The sequence below is a fragment of the Calonectris borealis genome, chromosome 1, assembly GCF_964195595.1.
Source record: "Calonectris borealis chromosome 1, bCalBor7.hap1.2, whole genome shotgun sequence".
Classification (NCBI taxonomy): Eukaryota; Metazoa; Chordata; class Aves; order Procellariiformes; family Procellariidae; genus Calonectris; species Calonectris borealis.
Window position 1 is genome coordinate 218,464,090 of NC_134312.1, and position 22,599 is coordinate 218,486,688.

Here is a 22,599-nt window from a genome sequence, read left to right on the forward strand (position 1 = left end):
GTCTGTTTGGTGCAACTGTTACTGGGTAAGGCTGTAAAGTAATTCCTAAATCCCTCTTGCCCAGGAAAGGTGGCTGACCCATCCGGCTGACCCATTAGCTCATCCGGCTAATGTCTTGGATGAGCCCTTCTGGTTCCTATGAAGAAACACCGTTTTGGTTTTGTAATTTGAAAAAGGGAACAGGGCAGATCTCACACAGCATCAAATTCCCTGAAACAGCCGCAGGGTAATAGGTACATCTCTTTGCGGAGAAAAAACAAAAGTGACACAGCGTAGTTTTAGCAACGTCTTGGTATTTCTTAAAGATACTTCTAAGAACTCATGGTGGTGTCCTTATCCAAAAGCCTTCTGCGTGAGACTTTCCAGAAGTTGTCTGCACCTAGATTCAAATTTCCTGAGCTTTTTTTGTGGCTGTCAAGGTTGTTACGAGGGGTATTTTGCTTCTAAATGGAGGAGATGCAAGAGCTAAGATGCTATCTACAGGCTAAAAGAATGATCAGAAATAAACATTGTGATAGATCTCAGCAGTTTGTCTCTACACAACCCCTGTTAAGAGCGAGCAAGTGTTAAATAGCTGATGAACAGAGATCTTTATGCTGATGCCATGTCTTTTATTTAAAGGCACACAACATGATGGAATAAAATGGAAAGCCATGTTTAAAGGAACTTTGATCCTCATCTCCCTTTGAGAACCTTCCCTTGGCCTTCAGTTGGGATGAAACCTTTTGCTCCTGACTATGAGGAACAACTGACAAGTCGGTCATGGTCACAAGCTTGGTGGCAAAGAAAACTGAAGCAGAACATGGCAGGATCAGTTGTAGGATATCTTCACTTCTTAGACTTGAGATGTAAGAGTACAGGTGAATGATGACCTTTCAAAAAAAAGGGATGTTTATTTACTCTTTTCTTTGACATATATGAACCTCTCTATGGAAGATTTAGCTTAGTTTTACAAGGGTATACATCATTGTGGTTTCATTCATGTTCTGTCATAGCCTCCACAACCTGAATGAATTTGTTCAGCTTGCTTCTTCACGTTTTTCTATCCATCTAACAGCAGCATGTGCATATTTACAGCATGTTTTCAAAACCAAAGGCCTAAAAATGGGCACATCAACCCCAAAAGTTTGCTTCCCCCCTCAATTTTGAGCAAATATTCTTATAAAAGTTAAGTAAAAAAATTGTATCATCATTACACCTGATAATAGTTGTATATTTGAAAGCTCTTTTTAAAGAGGCAGATAGTGTATTAGCGTTCTTATCCAGAAGACAACACTTCTATGAACACACACAAAAAGTAATCTTACTCACAAGTCCCAGCCCCAACCACATTTACTGGAGGGCATTCATACGGATGCTTTGCTCTACCTTAAGTGAACAGAAATTATCAGGAAAAACAAAAACAGAAAACCAACACCAGACAGAAAATGTCTTTCAAGACACTACTATAAACAGAAGAAAAATAATTTGATAGGAAAAATGCAAATTTCTAGCTAGACTATTTGGATAGACAATCAAAAAGCAAACACAGATGTACTTGGCATCCCGAACAGAAATAAATCCAGGAAACCTAGTAGCTCAAAAATTTCACATCAAAAAAATGCGACCAGCCCTTACTATTTTTTTTTTAAATTACCTCTTTATGGTTTGTGAAAGTAAAAAAAGCTTTGAGCCACATTTGTACACAATCAGAGCTAAGAAAACCAGTGCTGAGATTTTTTTCATAAATCTGCAGGCTTCCTCCTACTCAATTAGTTTCTGTTTGCAACCAGTATGAAATATGCTTTTATTCTTGTTGAAAATATGACAAACTACCCTTTAAACTGCAAAAGGCGGTGTTATTAAGTATATCGCTAGTGAAATGAACAGCACTAAGAATATCTGTCAAGCAGAAAATACAGAATAATATTCTAAAAGCTAAAAAAGGCATAGGAGGAATAAATCTACGCAATCATCAAAACAACTTTGGTGACTGAAAAGAATGTTTTACATATATAAATTAAAATGCAAATCAATGTTGAGATGTTAGATTTCCACTTCAGGCGTGACATTCATGTTTACTGGCACTGATGTCAACTAACTTACCAGTCAAACTGTATCTTAAAAAGTTTGTTCAATATAACAGAAATACAGAGTTAATTTATTTTAATATACATGGAAATCTCCTAATATAAAGCTAATTGCACAAACTAATTTTATTTTTCATGGAAAATAATGGAAAATACTGAAAAATATTATCCAGTTTGTCACGTACACTGCTGCAACTAATAGAATACAAACCAACGAACACTACTAAATGAAGGTAAGTCGCAATAGTTTCAGAGATTAAAAAAATAACCACGATGCCATTTTCATTAAAATCTCAAGAGACACTGAAGCACAGTATGTTTTCACTATTTCATACTTGTACTTAGGAGATTCATTTGCATACATGAATTTTATGTAATTAGAATGGATGCCATAATACAAATTTCTTCCCCATTTTTGCTTCAATTCAGTATTGTACTTCAAGCACATGCTTATGTCTATCCCAATTTTTTACAGCTAAGGCAAATAACATTTTTGTTGAATTTATCTGCCCAAAATTTCATGATCTGGTTAAAATCTTTTACCTAAGTAGCAAACAACTGTGGACTTACACTGAAATTTCACTCAGTGCTCTAGAAATCACTTCAGGGTTTTTTGTTTTATTATTATTTTAGTGATGTTGCCAATCCAATAAACAATACCCACACTGTGTTCTGAAACAGGTATGGTAGAGGGAAGAAACTGGAAGCGCTAACACAGGATGTTCCCCAATGGTATTTCCTAAACTGTGATCCACAGGGGAGCACATCATCTATACAGACTGTATACCGGGCCACATATTTCCTCCAGAATCCAGCTGGACAGCATGCTCCCTCATCAGTGTTGGTTTTGTATATTTTTAAAAAAAAAAAAAAAAAAACAACCACTATTTTTTAAATTTATTTATTTTAAAGCAGTTCTAAACTGGCATCTTCAAGATCTTCAGCACTGCACTGACAAAAAACTAGAGCACCAAGTTTTTAAGATACTGTTACTTATTTCTTCTAAAACAACATATAAGGGAATGACCCAGCTGAGGTGAGTTTCACTGCTGGCCACACAGACCTGAAAATATGTAATAATAAATGTTTGAGATAATAGTCATCTTTTGAAAAGTATCAGAAATAATCCCCTAGGATCTAAAAGCTTATATGATACCTACTTTTTGTTCCTGTTTTGGAGTAGTTCCTTTAAATATGGGCAAATCACTTTATTTTTAAAGGAAAGCTTACATATTACTGGTAAAGAGTAAGAAGATGTAAAAGTTTCTCATCTACAGTTTATAAATATACCATGACTTTATCATAAAGCATGCAAGTTAATGAGAGGGTTGCACAGTTGTAGCTCCAAAATGGACATGAAGAATAAGCCTCCTCTCCATAACACATGCGAGAAACATCCCAGCCCTTTACTTATATATTTACCGAAGCAGTAAGCCGTATAAACAGCAGCACGCACTCACTTGCCTAAACCATATAGACAGACGACTTTGCTGTTAGCACATATTTGTCAGATTAGCAGCACATCTTTTATTACTTTGCAGCTGCCATTTGGACTCCTCTCCTGCACTGGCCTGAGTAACCTTATGTTTCCTTTCTCCCTCCTCTTCCTTGGGAGAGTAGGCAGGACCGGCTGATAAAAGGCCTTTTATCTATATGAAACTGAACAAGTCAACTACTGTGTATGTAGGGTCTTACACTGAATAATCATTTATGGTAGATCTGACTTAAACATTCTCTCCTTGGTGTTTTTTTTTTTTTAGCTGTCAACACGTTCTGGTTTGTACAGGTCTGAAAGCATAACTTCCAAGGCTGCAAAGGGGAAGAAGGGAGTATAGTTTTTAAAAATAGTTAAGAACACATCTACTGTACCCTTTAAAGTAATCCTCGGTCTAAAACAAACAGCTTCAGTAGCCAAGAAGATCTGCCCAGTTTACCTTACATCCATCTAATAAACTGCCAAGTGTCAAGCATAAAATCTGGATCACTGGGGTCAGGGACTGCTCTAGAACTGAAAGGATAAGAAGCCACTTCTGTAAAAGTACGTTCAAGCATTTTTAAGGCGTACATACAAATTTATGTACTTTAACTATTGCACAGTGGGTTAAATGAGCTTTTCATTTTTTTTTTTAACCAATGGAGACTTTATCCTCAAGAACATTAAGGTAACATGATCTGACAAATATGAAAAGAATAACTTCTCAGAAATATCATTGCTTAAAATACATGGAGTCATACAGACATAGTCTAAAAGCACTCTAGTTACTGTGCAGAAGGTGTAATCAAACATTTAAGTCCCATAGAAGAAAGGAATAACAACTCTTATAAATTACCTTTGTCTATCTAACATTTATAAACCCGCTGAACTAGTTGAATTTCAGAAAAATTAATCAGCTGAATTAACTAACTGAACTTCAGGATAAAACAAAGAATGAAGCTCTACATACCTTTATTTCTGCATGGATTATTTTTTTAAACAAACACTTTCATTTTAATTACACTCTCCAGAGTACCATTCTCAGGCAATTCAGTGACTGCTGTTTTTCGCTAAATTATGGCCTTTTGATTGTAACAGAGAACGTGCTCAATAGGTAAAGAAGCAGTGCTATGTTGGAATACAAAAGATTTTTTTTTAAATTGATGGCTCCAGAACAAATGCAGGGCTAACTGAGAAACTGCATAAATGCAAACAGAAGACAAAACAAAGTTAAAAGATAAATGGCTTTTGACTTGTCTATAGTGTGATAGAAAATATGAGGAAGGGATGATAGGTGATGCTCATCCACCAAATATTTGCCTTTTTACCTAGAAGTTTTGGGGATAAAAAAAACCATTCAGAGCATTCATAAGCTTATTGGCAGCTTGTAGATCTCTGTACAGAAATCCCCAGCAGTGATTTGCAAACCAGGACGCATTTCCCACCCCTGAGGAAATGATACCAGACCAAAAGTCGAGAACAAGGGCAGGAAGAGAACAAAGTGTGGAAAGGAAGGCACAGCCATTACCAGGGGACTGTGAAAAAGAAGGGGGGTAAAGGGCCAAAGAGGTGGCTTGGGTAGGGTCTCGGCTATCAAACAACCATGAGAATGAAGACACATTTTTCACGAGGGCTGTTGAATGCTGGAACAGCCCCACAGAGGTTCGGGAATATCCATGCTCCAGGATTTTCCAAACTTAAAGGGATAAGGACCAAAGCAACCTCACTGAACTTTAAAGTTAGCCCAGCTTTGACCAGGAGGTTGGACCAGATAACCTCCAGGAATCTCTTCCATGCAAAATTACCCTGATTCCAAAATTAAGAGTAGAAATAGAGCTCCATTAGTCAGCAAAGGTCTCAGGAAAGGAAGAGGCAGTCATGACTGTGACTGAAAAAGAGATGACTTACGGCAGTGATACCACCTTCATTCCTGACCTATGAACTGCCTAACCCACCACCACTGCCTGCTCTCCATCCCAGTCTTTCACGAGAGCATTCTCACAACATACCTGACCCAGGCACCTTGTTCCAACACACTTTCTGGTTCACTTTCCCGTGTCTTTTCCCACTTCAGCCATCTCCTCTCCTACTGCACCCCAGAAACACTGCAGGAATAATCCTGCCGCTCATCCCCTAGGATATAAGAACTAGTTTTTGATCAAGGGAAGGAGGGGCATGAGAACTAGGAAGAAACAAATGGCCATTAAAATATGGTTGGAATAATCTTTTTCTTTTTTTCAAAAAAAGAAAAGAAAAAGAATAGGATGTGGGCTCTTTACTGTAAACTGTATGCCTCGCCTTAGTGGTAATTTTTCACGTTCCAAAATACTGCGTAAGTGTATCCCACTCACTTCTCCCAAGTCATTCCTAAGGTTTAAAAGAAACAGGTACAAAGTATTTGTACTACGGGGAGACACAAAGCCAGACTTCAGTAACTCTGAGGTGAATATGTGATGCATATAAGGAATACTGGTATGGAAAGCTAGGAAATAAAAAGCAGCCTTCCTCTTGTACACCCAGGACAAGATATGTGAAAAGACACGCATGAAAAAGGAATCCAACTAGAGGTGGAAAAGACTAGGTAGCGTATTGCTGGCATGGACTTATGACTCAGTGCTGGTATTGCTACTACTTTGGAGGCCCAAAGCTTCCACTTTATTTTTAAAGCCTTGAGTTGTGACTAGCCTGCCCTCTTAAATCACAGGAAAGAGAAAAGCAGATATTGGGAAGGATGACTGTTTGGATTGAATGTGTTAGAAAAAAGCTGAAATCTGATGCAGTTAGAAAGAAAAAACACACACACACACCCCCTACAGCAGAGAAAACAGTGATGCCCACAGAAGCAGCTCACAGGTAACTCCACAGACTGAAGACAGACTGCCTGGTTCACTAAAACTGAAAGACCAAGTGAAAATGAACAGCTTTTAAGAATAAAGTTTTTCATCTGAAAGTAGAGCACTTACATGTATCAAAATTCCAGGCAGTGGATGCTTATGAGCACAGTAATTGGAAAGAAAAATAACAGCTAAAAGCAGGCTAAGAGAAATTTGCTTGCATCAGTTCAGCAAAAAATGTAGTTCCTTTATGAAGGGCTTTCTTTGTAGAAATAGCGTAATTTTAAGCTTAGCAACCCCTTTATAAGGAACGAGATGTTTTCACTGAAAATAGAAGCTGACAGTCCACCTCTGTTCTTAAAGAAATATTATTTTAACCTAAAGAATTCCATAAAAACTGTAGCAGATAGCTTAGAATTTTTAGAAGGCTGCCTTTTAAAATTTTTTTTAAATGGACAAATATTTCAGTATGAGGCATTTTAATTTTTCGTCTAACAGAACAGAACAGTCAGTGAGACAAGACCTGACTTTTTTTTTCCCCGCTTTAAGTGCTGACATGTGTTTCTTGGAGAAGGAAAAGTACACGAATGACTGAATGCAAAATCTACATAAAAAGAGAAGGTCACCGATAATATTGTTTGGAATGTCACATGTAGATCCACAGTCTTTGTTCCATACAAAGTATATTATATTAAATGTTAAACGGACATTTAATATAGAGAATTCTAAAGAGCTTCTTGTTTTGCGGTAAAAAGGGAAACGTGCACTAAGAGGCTGAACAGTGACAAGTGCAGAATAGTATCAATAATCCCATTATAACACCTGATTTGTCAAACTTGTCTCTACAAGTTATTCTAAAATTCACAATAGTGTTCTTAACCATTTATGAAATGGAGCAGATCACGTCTTTGTAGCATTCACGGCCACTGATTCTCCATGCTTTGTTGGAAAGAATGGCATGAATAGCTATTAAGTCTTACACTTCATTTTCTCCAACCTCTTATTGATATCCTGGTGTTTTGAATGGTGTTCAACTATAGGAGAATATAATACAAAGGTAGTATCAAGCAGGTGTTTTCTTTCTGGAACCAGTAAGTTCTGCTGATGTATTATGCAGCATCATGGCTTAACGGACCAAACCAGGTCATCAATATGCATGATCCCCACATTGGGCAGTGACCAGGAAGCGGTACGGATCCTCCCCTGAAAAATGGAAAATCTGTCGAGCTGAGATTAAAGACAAACCAACAAAACAGTCCACACTCCAGGTGTATCTGAAATCATGTGCGTACACACATTCCACATCAAATATGAGATTTTTCAGGAAAATAGCAAGGAATGAAGACACTTATTTAGAGGGATTACTCATTAATAAATACGTATTTCTCATAATCCAGGTTGAAAAACAGGTTTTCCTCTTAATTTTGTACCTTAACTGAATGAATCCAAAGCTCTTTTAGAGATCACCATGAATTATCCAAAAGAAATATCATAAACTAAATTATGGCATAGAATAAAATTAAAAAACACAACTTATTTTGGCAAGGAGATACTTGAAAGATACTTTTTTCCTGATAGAAAATTTTCTTCCAGAAAAATCATTTGAGAGCTATTACTAATTGCAGGACACCTCTAGAATGTAAAACATAAGACGGTTCTTAACTTAAAAGGTGAGGTTTTCCTAAACAGAAAATGAAAACACACAGAAAGACAACTATTTAGACTGATTTAGACAAACACCGATTATTAAATTCTTGGACGGAAACGTGGGGATGCCTTATAGATCACTGATTTTAATCTGATTAAGTTGTGTAAGCAGAAAGTTGTGTAAGTCTCAAAGATATGCAACAATTCTCTCTAGCTCTTCGAAAGAAATTACTACAAAGTAAGAAAAATGAGCAAAACTAACTAGCAAAAATTTACACAGACTGGGACAAATAGATTTGTCAGGTAACTAAAAAAAGTTACAATTCCTGTAGAAGGCCTTGAGAAAAAAATATACATAAAATGGGAAAGAGAAGAAATAGAGGAAACTAAGAAATTCAAACCAGGGAGGGGGAAATTCTGTTGGCTCATGGAAGGATGGACGAGTGGGAATTAGCGGTAATACAGGCCCACTGTCAGGTGTGGAGATTAAATTTATAAATGGACTTCAAAAAAGCAAACACGATCAGTATCTGTATTCTGTATTTGGAAAGCAGCAGTTTGCTTATGTTTTAACACAAACCAGCACATTAGTACCATGGAGAATGTGCGACATTAATGATGAAAAAGACTTTCTAATCCACGCACTCATAAAACTCACATCTTAAAAGAGAACACTTTTGACCCACTGATGTTCATTTTTATAAATGCTGGAATATCAGAGACAAGACAAATGTACATGGAGATGCTCTTCCTCACGTAAGTAAACACTATTTAATAAACATTTGGACCAACTGGATTCTGCTTTTTGCAAAAAAAACCCAAGTATTATTTTCATGAGAACCATTCTTGAACATTTCCCAGCATTTTTTCCACTGATTCACACGTCAGTGTGTCATAGTGAATGGAGTCATAGGTCAGTATGTGAAGACTGCTAATCTATTATGCTTTAATGAGGTAGACCCAACACATTTTCATGAAGCGCTTGTCTTAGTACCTAATGAAATTTTAATTTAAAAACAACATTAGATACCAGTAACTAAGACTTCAAAACACAATTGTTAAAAGAATCATTGATCTAAGCCACATTCAGTGGAGTTTTCCAAGCACCTGCACAAGGCCCTCTTAGTATTCTGTGCTTTCATCAACTAAAGACAACAACAATCAGCAAAGGAGTAACTAAGCAAGAGTACAAAACAGTCACAAAAAAGAATTCGAGTCGTTTGGTAAACTAGGAAAGTTCAAACAAAATGGGTTTTCACACAGTTCTTCAGGCTTGCATCAAGCATGCACGTAGTAAAGTGCTTCAGGAGTAACAGATGCCCACAGGAGGACCGCTGGAGCTGGAAAGTGGAAAGCGAGAACTCTCACAGGTTGTCCTGTGCTTCAAGTGCCAGTGGTGACATGAGTGTCAACCAAAGACATCATCTCCAGAAAGCGTCAGCTACTTGTGAAGGCTCTACATCCGCCCTAGTTTCTAGGATTAATAAAAGAGCATACTTTTTTTTACTTTTTTTCCCCCTCCTAGAAACCTGCTCAGTTTTTTATATTTTTATTCACGAAGCAGGAAGAAATCCTCAGAAAGCAGCACAGTATGTTTATAAGCAAACCTGCCTGACATGGCTTTCTATGACAGATGAGATCAACCAGAGCAAGATTCCAAAGCGGGAGAAACAGAGGAGCCTCACAGCCCCTAAGTATACATGAGGGAATACCACTCAGTGCAGGAATAGGCCTGAATGGCTCCGGCATTTTTGCATTTGGATCCGGAGGTTTCTTGGATACAGCTTTTCCCCCTCCCCCAACTAGCTGTGCCAACAAGGCTTAAGGGAGTAACATCCAAACTAAAGTTACACACGAAGCTTCAGTGGGTCTGCTGACTTTTGCTATAGAAATTCCTACACAGGGAAAGGCATAAAATTCAATTCAGACCTTGGATTGTAAGATTTCAGTAGCTCTTATCTCTGTACAGGTAAGAAATGAACTCTCCTAAGTCAAAGGGTTGCCATATTCACACAGCCGCTACGGGAAACAACTGGAGGCCATGCAGAAAGTCTCCCTCCAGGCTCTGATGGTGAGGCCACGGCTCTGGCTTGGGAGAAGAACATTCCCCAGTGATGGAGGACAAAAATTTCATATTCAGTAAAAGAACAACTGAAAAATTATTAAAATGCTATGCATATGCGATACTAATGATAAAACAGAATGAAGAAACCTCAAACCTAGAGACATACTTATGCACGTGGACCATCTCAAGCCTCCAGGATCACTTCACGCAGCCCGCATGAGCCAGGCTGGTTGTGGCTTTCTAAAGAGATCTAAAACAGTACAGTAAAGATACTGAAACTCTCAAGAGAACGATTATATAAAGAAAAGTCAGAAATTTAAAGGGTTTTTTTTTTAGAATTTTTTGTCTGTCTTTCAAAATAGACAGTAATGATAAAGCTAACACCTGCAGACATGCAGTGAGATCATTCATGGAAAAAGATTTCACTCTGAATTTTTCCTAATGTTTCCTACAGAAAGGTTGAAAATATAATAAATACATAGAAGGATTTCAATGCAATTTGTTGTCTCCCACATTAACTGCTATTAAGTACATCCAGGTATAGCAATCACTCATCTCACTGCCCAGTACAAAAATTTCTACATACTCTACTCATTTACTACAAGCAGAAGTTTCTCTGCACAGAAACTGCGGAACGATAGCCAAGTTTCTTCAAAAGATAAGCCTGAGAAAAAGCTAGTTTCCGTATGTGTGCTAATTACCAACTAAACCCCTCCTCACATGATCTGGAGTACAGAAGTCAAAGCTCTTAAATCCCTAAAAGATAGAGTGTGCCTAAGTCTGAATAATACATCTTCCCCACCCCCCTGAAAGGTAATTTCACTGGTATTTTTTAAAATACTGCTTGATTACAAAAGTCATCGATTTCAGCCATAAAGCAAAAACAAGACAAATGACTAAAATATTACAGAAATACTCGAGAGAGAAAGAGATTTACTGCAGCAGTAAATCTAGTATCATCCTCAAAGGAAGAAACAAATAATTTAAGTTCGTCGGTGAACAAAACAGGCTACTGACCAGTCCATCTACGGCTGCTTCTTGTTTGTCCCCAGGTCGCGGCCCCACCCTTAAAGTCCGCAATCTCTTCCTGTTCCCCGTGAGGCCACAGTAACCTTCTGTATCCTTTGGGCTGAACAAACCCCCACCATTCTCTCCAGACTGCAGAGAATGAACTAATAGAAAGCTGCTTGTTGGATTTTCGAGGCAGGTACCTCAAGTTTATTTTACTGACGCCCCAGGGGTTAGCTAGCTGCTGAGTCAGAGGGAAGACTTCGTTTCACCCTGAATTGTTTTTATTCCAAACCTGTTGTAAGGTTGTGTTTGCCAAGCTGCAGTTGTTTTGCCACATGGGATTTCTGAATCAACTCAGGTAACTTGCGTTCAATGCTGAAATGGTTGCATTTACAGAGCTCTCTAGCACCTTCCCCAAGCTTCGCAGACGTTGCTGTTCCTGGGGAGTGTCTGCCGTCCTCCTGCTCTTACAGTTAATACTGCAACATTGGAATAAAGCAATATATTTTCAAAAGAGAAGTACTTTACCTAGCACCTTACTTTTCTTTCTTGAAAGATTCTACTTTTACTACAAGTGAGGCAATTTGATTTTCAAGAAAGCTGTCTGCGATCTTCTAAAGCACACCTTACCTCCTTCCAATACACCAGCACAGGTTCTTTACAAATAAATACTTGTACGAGGCTCCTCCTTTATAAACCTCAAAGCATTTTACAAGGCAAAGGAAGAAAAATTACTGGAATTATATTGCTGAAGCAAAAGTTGCATTAATTGCCAAAGGTTTCTGTTTAAAAAAAAAAAAATTTTCAAAAGGCCAAGGATCTAGTTCCCATTCTATCAAAAAGACCCGTATTATGTTGGCTAATATTCACTCGATTTCTGTAATTCCTTATTAGGGAAATACTATCACCTTTCCAGTCTTCACAGTACAGGGATAAATCAGTTAAGATTTGCAGAGCATTGGATTACATGGTAAAGAACAGCAAAGAAAAAAAATCAGCCACAGCACAAGTTAGTAAGACATGGGGGGATGTCTCTGATTTTAAGAATTTTTAGCACTTTAATCCACTGAAAATCGTTAAAAAGGCCACTATATCTTAAGTAAAGCAGCCTAGCTTTCTTGTCAGAAGATCACAAAAGAAACGGTCAGCTTCTATCTTCTGGTTTTAAACAACGGAAAATCGATATGGTAAGGAAAAAAAATCAAGCAGCTATTTGGGCACTGCAGCCCATAAATATTATTTAGATATATAAAATAAATTATAAATTATATATATTATAGATAATATAGAATATAAAGGACATATATAATAAATAATGTGTATACGTGCACACGTTATATAAACACAAAAATTGCTATTGGAGTATTGCACATTTTCATCACTTTTCTGGAAAATAGGTATTCACATATTCTGATGTCTTGTAAGAAGTGGTTTTTCAAGTCTGGTGAGACACTCATGGGGTGAAGAGAAGCTGGTAAAGGCAATCACACTATCTGCTTACGTCCACCTTTCCTCTTGCCTTTACTGCTCCCCTCTCCACTCCACCTCCTCCTCCCTCCATCAGCTGCTCTGACAGGCTGCTTTTTCCTTTGGCATTCATCTTATTTTAAGGCTCCTCTCCTGATTATTGCCATTGATATGAACAATACCAAAGGATGCGCTTGCACTTCACTCATAGCTGCCAACAGGAATGTGTGGATATAAACTATACTACCTTTTTTCTCCATATTTTAAAATGTTTTCCATATATGAAGTTTCTCATTGCAACAGGCTATCTAAGCAACAAGAAGCAGCAATCAACACCAAGTGACCTGTCCACTCTCTCCAGATCACAGATAAGATAGCTGTTTGTACCGAGCAGCACATCTCTTTAATGTTAATTTGACCTCCAGAAAAAAACAGACAGGAAAAAACAATCATAACAATTAATGCCTTTTTTTTTTTTTAATCTGAAAATAAACTTCTACTTGCAACTCAGTTCAAATTTAAAGCTCTTGTGCAGCTCACAGAATAGACTTTCCTACCTCTTTTCTATGTTACCCATGCCTTCAGTGTAGGTACTACAGGTAGCAACCGAATTAGCATGCACTGAACAAGTAGCACGTTTCACAGCTCAAGCTCTTTGAGGTTGCTTGCAAACTGAAAGAGATACGCCACAATGATTGCCTGGAGTCACCTTTTACTCTGAAACAACGATCGCTAAATATCGAGCAAAAACAAAGCATGACAAAACGTGACAAGGAAGGTCATCTCTGTGTTCTCAGGACATGACACAGATGGGGAAAGACTCTTGTCAAGCTGAAAGCGTTAAATAATAGTAAGAAGTATAGCAGAGATGTAATTACGATCTCGAACATGTTTTTGCCATTTTACCTATTTAACATGCTAGGTAAAACAGCTTTTTACTAGGTAGCAGCAAAAGCACACGTTCACAAAGTTCTACTTACACCTAACAAAAGCGTATTCTTAGCCACTGATTTCAGCTAGCTTATTAATCAAGGAGAATAGCTAATAATAAAATAATACAAAATTGCAATTTAAATGTTATTACTAGGAATACTGTTAATGAGAAACGAGAGCCTTTCTATACTCTCAATTCTGAATATTAAAGTAAGCTTTTAAACGTGTATTAAATAATGCAGTACTGAAAATACAAGTGAAATAGCTTACTGTATCACAACAGATCTAGATCTAGTGATCACAACAGATCTAGAAAGGACTGCAGAACTGCAGTACTAGGGCTGGTATGTCAAATACTTCTCCCATTTATACCACGGCACAGCCTAGAAAAGCCGGTAAAGAACCCACTGGAGGCAGACAACAAGCAGAAAAACAGCTCAGAAAAGCTTCAACAGCAACAGGTACCATACGGTGGAAAGAGTCAGTAAAAAATCCCTTGATAAAATAAGACCTAGGGCAATTTACATACAGATCCCGTAATTCATCACATACATTCAAGCCACTTACCATGTAATTAGGGATAAATTATAAACACTGAACCATGGTGTTTCACTAGCATTTGCACAGGTTCTCCTTCTCCAAACAAAAGCACTCTGTGTATAGAAACTTGGCACCCAAGAGCAGTGCATCAGCGTGCAAGTTTTTTAAACCAACAAAGCATTCAGTTCTGGGAAACTTATTTTCACTGTTCACCCTTCCACTTTTTTTTTTTTTAGCTTGCCAAAAAAGTCGTAAGTTAGAATATTCCGAGTTCCCTAACATTTCAAAAGGCATTTGGACAGAATCTGTGAAAAGATTTAGAAACCGTGCTTCAGAAACTAACTACTCAGAATTTCCAGTTCCCTTTATAACTGGTTTTAAAGGAATATCCCACTGTTGATGAATACGACTTCACATTTATTTTGATTACAATTTCTCTCACCAAAAGGCTTTATGTGAATTTTTATTACCATCTCAAAAACAGAAATCCTTTTACAGGCCCAAGAAGAAACGTCCAACATTGTTCTTGAACTGTACACTTATCAGCAAACCAAGGAAGCGATGCCACAAGACTTCATTCATATAAGCAGCCATTCAATGAATCTCAAATGATGCAGCTGTATTGCTGGAAAGTTGGGGTTTTTTAAAGGCAAGTATCTGAAAGCCTCAGTTGTTAAGACTGAGCCTCCCGACTCTGAGAATGTAATTATTTTTCCAACTTACCAAGACTATTCCCTAAATGCAGCGACTGCTTTAAGTGCCTCTGCATATAAAAAACATTCCCAGTGTAGAATGGATAAATGTGTTAAAAATTGATCTTAAATTCTCTACAATGTCATTACAAAAATCACTAAAGAATACATACTTTTAATCAAAGTTTCATTAGGCATATATCGATTCTGTCATTGAAAAATTGCTATATTTAATCAAATTAAGTGCAACTGCCAATGAAATCAATGTATGCTAATGTAAATTCATGTACAATGAAAGAATTGGAGCACCAGTATCTACAGACCCTTATAGCACCATTGTGAGCATTTGGATTAAATTCAGCACAAATTTCATCTGATTTACTAAGTGTTTTCAGCTAAGTTCTAGGCTGAGACCACATGCAGAAAATCCAGGACTAGAACATGTGTACATCACAGTTTCAAAATATACAGAAATCTTCCTTCATAAACTGTCAGTAAAGTCTGGCCCACAGAAAACGTTTGTTCTGTATATACTTGTGGGTGATGCAGCACTGATGACTAAAAGGATGCTTGACACAACAGCCTACAAACTACACTTGGAAACATCCTAGCGACAGCTTGTGTTTTCACATTTCACTTCTGTCACTACCCCAACATCAACAATCGTAACGTCAGGCATATCTCCAGTTGTATTTATTGTATATTGAGCTCCACAAGCTCCCTCACTTGTATTTTATTACACCTTTAATCTATTTTAAAATAAATTAATGTATTTTTAATCTGTTGTACTGGGACTTAAGCTCCAAGAGCCTTTACTGTAAATTAAGCAGGCAGTTGCCCCTTATCAGATGCTTTCTAATTTTGGAACAAGGGGGGGGGGGGGGAATATCAATCCTCCCTCTTTTCTCACAAACGAATCAAAATTCATTCCACTCCCTATCACAAGCATGAGGCCAAATCTGGCTGCTTTTATTTCAGATGAATAGGAAGCTGCTCTTACTAAAGAATGTGAATGTGAATTTATTTTGGACAGAGTATGCCAGAACATGTTTCCTCTCCTCTAATTGACCTGATTTTACTTTTTACTCAAGTTTCGCACTAACTTCTGAGAAAACCTCAAAGAGTTGATTGACTTTACAACAATTTGAACAAAATGTTAAAAATGTCATCTGTACCCAAGAACTTCCTCAAGTCAAAATGTCCATGAAACACAGAATGGGCCTAAGTCCTGCATAGGCCAAACTTTCTCATTCAGAATTTCCACCAGATACTTTCATACTAAGCAAATTACAGGAAGGGTAAACGAAAAAACATAGACTGTGGAAAATTTGCTAATGAATAAATTACCTCAAGAGCACAATGTTATAGACATTAAAATTATTCCAGAACCTACCTGTGCATATTCTTTCTCTATTGCAGCTCTTTTCTGACTGAATGCTCTGAAAGAGGAAAAAAAAAATCCATTAATATATATAGGAAAACATTATAAATTCAATAATTTTCTTAAAAGGATTTTCTGCTAGACAGTTAAATGAGCAACAAAAAAGCAAAATTGTTTGACAACTGTATATCAGTAGCCTAGCAACTAGTGCATGTGGACTTGACATATGCGGTGTTCAAATTTCCAAGTTGTATTGGATAAATTCAGTTCCCAGGGCTACCGGTGTAAATACCATTTACTTCATTAAAGGCTCATCAGCTTTCCACTGGTATAGCCTAGGGAAGAATTTGGTAGCAGAGAAGAGAATTTGGCTTTATGCATCTAGACAGACTTTTTTTCTTTTTTTTTTTAAAAAAAAAAAAAAAAAAGGAAGGAAAGTCATGTTTCCTCAACAGCAACTGAACATACCAGATTCGTAGTTGTATCTATGAATAATAGAGATATTTATAATAGTAGAGAATAATAGATACAACAAGACGAACAGCCTCTCTTTAAACCCATGCTGTTCCACAGCAATATCCTGATTTACCCATTAATGTTGCTACAGCACACTAGACCCACTTAACTCAAATGGTGCCAATCATAGTGTGTCATTCCACTTTAACATCGATGCTGTACTCTCACGTAGGGGCTCAAGATGTACCATCTCAATGTATTTTAAAAGAGGGTTTCAACACTATCACCGTTACCACAGGAAGAAGGTTCAAATACCTAGGTGTGTCAAGGCTCTTTCTTCAATAGCTTAAGCTATTCCCTCTTTATCCCTTAAACAGCCAAAGCAGAGTAATTTTCTTCAAGGTATACCATAAACTACTAAGCTTAAGGCTACACCATCAGCAAAAGAAAATCTAACTCTATTTAAATTAGTTACACAATAATTATGGTGACACATTAATAAAAAAACCCTCAGGAACATCCTATAATAAGGTTAACTCAATAAACACAAACAAAAGGAGCTCTGAACAGGCTCTTTCTACTCCTGTCTACTCCATTTCACCCATGAAGAGCATCCACAGGCTGATAGGGCATTACAGGCTCAGTTTCCCCAACGGGATGTAAAACAAAAGTCTAAATGCAACATGCTTGCTTAAAATTCTTTCCAGATTAATGATAGCCCCAAAGAGCTGGCCGTATTCCAACTCCAATAATTACATCCCATCTTCGTAAATCCCCCCGTGTAGCTCAGGTGGGTACAAAGGGCTGCATGACGGTACCATATGAACTCCCCTATATGAACAGGTAAGTTGTCCGAGATGCTTGTAAATGAATCTACTTTGTAAAGCATTCAAGATATTTCGCCTAATATTACAAAACAATTTCTTTTTGGCTCTCCTGTTCCAAAGTCCAAATCCCAGTCAGTTTAGCAAACGTCTAAAAAACACAATATCCTTCTATAAGAACTTGCTCTTTTTTTTTTAGTATAAGTAAAAACTATAAATAACTGCAGAAATAACTACTAGGAATAACTGAAATGTGTTACCAATATTGAAAAGGTAAAAGAAAACAAGCTGTCTTTGAAATGTAAATCTGGGAAGACTTTAGGCAAAGGCAGTTATTTTCCAATTCTCAGCTAATCTTATTTGAAAACATATAATCAGAGCTAAGTGTTAAGGATACTCAGTTTACACAAAACCTGGATATGGAGCTGTATATTTCACCATGAGTTTTTTCTTCCCCATACAAAACAAATTCCACTTAAACTAATTGCATAACAATAATTGTGACAAGCTGGAAGTCTAAGATATCCCCTAAAAACCTTCTACATTAGGAGGTTTACACTAGAGAAGAAAAACAAAAGCATTCAACTGGCCCTAGTGTAGAATTACAAAATACCATGCAAATCAAATTTACTCGCAAAACCGACAGAAATCTTGGACTTGGAACAACTGCAAGCTCCAGCATGAAGAAAATGTATTGTACAGTAGCAGCTCCATAAATTGGAAACATTTTAGAGCAGTTTTAGATTTTGTTCTGTATTTTAAATGGGGTTTTACAAAAAAGTTGGCAGGAGAGCACGTAATTAAATTTATACAATACTTAAATTTGCGTTTGATCTATGTTTTGGTGAATGAAGAAAATGGTAAGTACTGCAAGACCGGCAGGATCAGCCATCTGCATTCCTTGAAGCTGGTGTTCTCTGCTGCTTTGTGACTGCATTTCCCTCGATTAGTCAAACACAAAGCGGTTTTTAACCTCGGGACAGTTTATACAGGAATCCTTTTATGACAACCATAAATGTATTACAAAACATGATGAAATATGAGACTGCAGTACACAAATTTCCCAGGAGAACATTATTTTGAGCAGGGAAAAAAAAGTCTCACTGATTAATGCATCATAGTTTCTTAACTTGGGAAATCTGAAAACTTTCATGTGTGTATCTTGATTTTATGTGCAAAGCTGGGATATTCTTGACCTTATTGTCATTCAAGATGGAATTTCGAGTTCATTCATATAAGGAAACGTTTGGTTCCGCAACCTAATAAAATTTTCTCTAACTGTTACTGAAAAGTTTTTAAGAAATGAATTAGCGGGTCTGCAAGAAAGCAGGAACATTATTTAGGGTGTCTTTAAACTAGGATGTATTAATATCTGCTATTACATCTTTTTCTCAAATTAACCATTAATTAAGTGCAAGAAACACCATAATTGCAGGCTCAAAAAAGTATCCTCGTTTTTGTTTCTGGAGGTAATTCCTAAATATCTCTATCCTGGAAACATTAATTCATGCGATATGCTTATTCCCTTTGCCCCACAAAAAAAATAATTCAAAAGTATTTAAAGTCTTAAAAAGAGGGTGAGAAAGAAGAAATACAAAGAAATTCAACAATATTTGGTTTATATAATCAAGCTAAAACCATTTTTCGTTTAAGTACGATACTTGCCACAATCCTCACATTGCGGGAAAATCCTGACAGTCTCCAAAAAAAAGAAAAGCAATTTAAAAAAAAAAGTACTCTCACCATCAGGACAAGAAGCTGCCATTTAAAAGAAACGTTATTTTATTACCCGTCCAGAGTGTGACCAGGCGCCTGTCTTTAAAAGAGCCTGCTGCTAAGGAAGATTGCTGCAAGCCCGAAGGAAAAGTCACACTCAGGAAAGTTATTTCAATGGTTTCAACATACGTGATTTAACATCGAGAGGCAATGCCAGCCACCCACAGCATTTCCTCACATGCTGCTGCCTACAGCCCCTTCTGTGGCTTACGGCTCCGTATGACTAGAATGAACCTAATCCTGGAGGGATTATAAAGGAATGTTCTTTCCGAAGCACAAACAGCTAGAGAAGCTCTGCAGAGAAGGGTTGTCTTCCTTTGAAATGTCAGCAATTGGCCAACTCTGGTCGAAAACAGAGCAGTGGGGTTAGAGAACAGTTGCTCCTAAATGATTAGTTGCCATTAGGACAATAAGGACTAAATGTGGGGTCGGAAAGGACTTCTCTTTCAGACTAAAAACTAGTAAGAAGAGGAGGAAGGTGGAGATTTTTCTGCTGTGTAGCAGGACTTCACCCACCTACACCATCTCCTTACATTCTTCACCAGGCTTCTGACCTGGGATAACACACTCCAAGGTACACCACGAGGCTGAGCTGGTCGCTTGGTTTCCTGAGGACAGAAATTCTTTGATCTTAATTCATATGACTTTATGTGACGAAAAATATCTGGATGCAATGTAATGATCTGTCACATTAAAGAAATCAGATTATGTGATCTGACTTTCCCTTGGGCTCTGTGAAACAGTGGAACTGTAAGGGAGCAGGGGAAAGAAAACTACACTTACTGTCATCCCCGCTTTGCCAATACTACTTTTACTAGTGACGAACCCTCACTGTCACTGCAAATTCCCAAACACGAATTCCAGCAACCGCTAGGTATTTGAATTACTCAAATCAATTTAAGATAACACATGCTACGAAATATTCAGGTATATTTTTAACTTTTCTTTGTAAATAAGCGTAACAATGTGAGCTAAGGAGTCAGGTCAGGGGAGAATGACACTTCAGGAAGTTTTTCTATAGAACTGTCAGTTACCAGGAGAAACAGGCGAGCTCAACCTGGTACGTGGATGTCCACTTGGGCTGGAAATGTCTAAAGCTCCCACTTTCATGAAAAAAATCAGTATATTAACATTAAAATATACATTAGTGTCATATAAAACAATGTTATATTTGCCAAGATTATCCAGTCATACAATTCTAAGGATGAAAGTCACAGCTTGCACAGTAAAAACAGTTAAACACAGTGATACCCTGAAAATCAGAAAGTGAATTACTCTCTATATTAAAGAGCTAATTTAACTACATCTAGAGAGCTGTGCAAAAATGTAAACAGACACGTCATGTACAGGTCTCTTGAATAAAAGAATGGACTAAATTTGCATATTCATTTGCAAAATGAATATATTTCCATTTAAAGGCTGAGAAATTTAACAACGAGCCAAGCAGGGGCCTGAATCACATTTGGAACGAGTCGTCATGCAAGATCACGATATGTAATGGTCAAACCCCGTATGTATTAACTGACAAATTGATACAACTCACCTAGCATTAGCAGTTTGTGTTAATGCAATTTTTTTGGCTATGGACATTCAGATAAATTGTTTAGGAATTTTAATGGGAAAAAAAAATCCTTACAATTTATTCAACTATGCAAAGCACCAGAAAACGTACAAATTAGTATCACATCTGGAACATCCAAATGTGTTAAACTAAAGAAATGCACCTGTTTTAACTGACCTTGACCCAGAGTCCTCAACTGCTGCACTAACAAAAGCAAGGAGCAGCAAATGAGCAAATAACGTGCTCAGCTGTATGGAGACTGGATTTCCCGGATCAGCAGAACACAGAGCCACAGAATTGACACTTTCAGTGCTGTTTAACTGAAAGATGATGAAAGGAAGGGGGAAGAAAATTACACATGCACACACCGCATGGCCACGGTAACTCTCCAAAACCTTTTTTTAATCCTTTTAATACAGGCCACTGTATCCCTAACAGAATCAAAACAATAAAGTCAGTATTGTTTTCTCTTTGCTTTACCAACTGTGGATCTCCCCAAGTCGACAAGAAGTGAAACCCACATTAAGTGATGCAGATGCAGAACAATAGAGTAGATCTGTAAAGCCCCAATACAATGAGAAGAGGAATGGAAAAAAAGGTGGAGGAATAAAAGATTTTCCATTGTTTCAATTTTAAGGGGTATTAAGGCAATTTCGAAATCCAGTTTAAAAATGATTTCACCCCATCAAAAATTCTTGAAATAAATCTACTTAGGAATTGTAGAGCACATTGCAACTGATTTTAAACTGACTCAATTCACCAACACTCAAGGAGATGAATCAGTGAATTATGAAATACCCAAAAATTTCTAGCTTCCCAGAAAGCAGATCAAGAATAATTCTGATATCTAGAACATACGCCAGCAGAAATGACGACTTCGCAACTTCTGCTTACAATGTACACTGGTAGCACACACACTCAGTGTGCAATGATGTCCAAACTAATACTACATTGGTTTTCTTTTTTAAGATTAAAGGATACACTCACTCCAAAACTTTCCTAGTAATATTAAAATAGACATCTCACTACAAAAAAAAAAAAAAAAGAAAGAAAGAAAAAAAAAAAAGGTGGGCAACCCCAGTATTATGTGTTAAAGTAGAGCTACACTGCTGGCTTTGTTCATTCTTTTTGTCCCATTCAGAGACGAGACAAACCAAAATCACTACTGAACAATCTAAAAACCACCTATCTAACAGTGAATACGTGCATGAACACAGTCTCTCAGCAGGGAAAAAAAAAAACCCAATCTACCTTTGAAGAAAAAACCTGCATGTGGCAAGTTAAAATACAGTGTTAGATATCAATTCCTTGCCTCCCTTAACTGACAAACAGATCCAGAATGCCTTTCACAGTGATGAGATGTATTTATTTTAAGCAATGGAAATAGATCCTAATGCATGAGCAACAGGGGAGGAACCCCGATGGTGAACTACACGCACCTGAAATATTTATGTACAAGATGGCATCGACATTTCCAGCCGGCCGCCCAAGCCTGTCCTGTTGCTCAAGGCCAGCATGTCCCAGGGGCAGGACTTGGCATTTGCCTTTGTTGACCTTCATGAGGTTCCTGGCAGCCCACTTCTCCCATGTGTCAAGGTTGCTCTCAACACAGCCCTGCCTCCAGCCTAACTATCAACCGTTCTCCCCCAATTCGATACCCTTGCTCAACTTGCTGAGAGCATGTTCCATCCCATCATCCAGGTTGTTATTAAAGTTATCATATTGATCCAGTATTGACCTCTGAGGCACATCCAGCTGCCAGCCGGACTTTGTACTGCTTTCCACCACTCAAGGGTTGGGAAGTCCAGCCAATTTTCCACCCACTTTATTGGCCACTTATCAGCCCATATGTCCCCGATGTGGCTATAA

General features: G+C 37.5%; 1 protein-coding gene across 2 annotated transcripts in view; it reads right to left on the reverse strand.

The window, feature by feature from the left end:
• Window positions 1-22,599, reverse strand: part of FCHSD2 (FCH and double SH3 domains 2) — a 165,230-nt gene that overhangs the window by 114,177 nt on the left and 28,454 nt on the right. For both annotated transcript variants that reach the window (XM_075140363.1, XM_075140362.1), the window contains exon 3: window positions 16,126-16,171. In XM_075140363.1, the coding sequence (XP_074996464.1) occupies window positions 16,126-16,171 (46 nt within the window). The remainder of the gene's footprint in view (window positions 1-16,125; window positions 16,172-22,599) is intronic.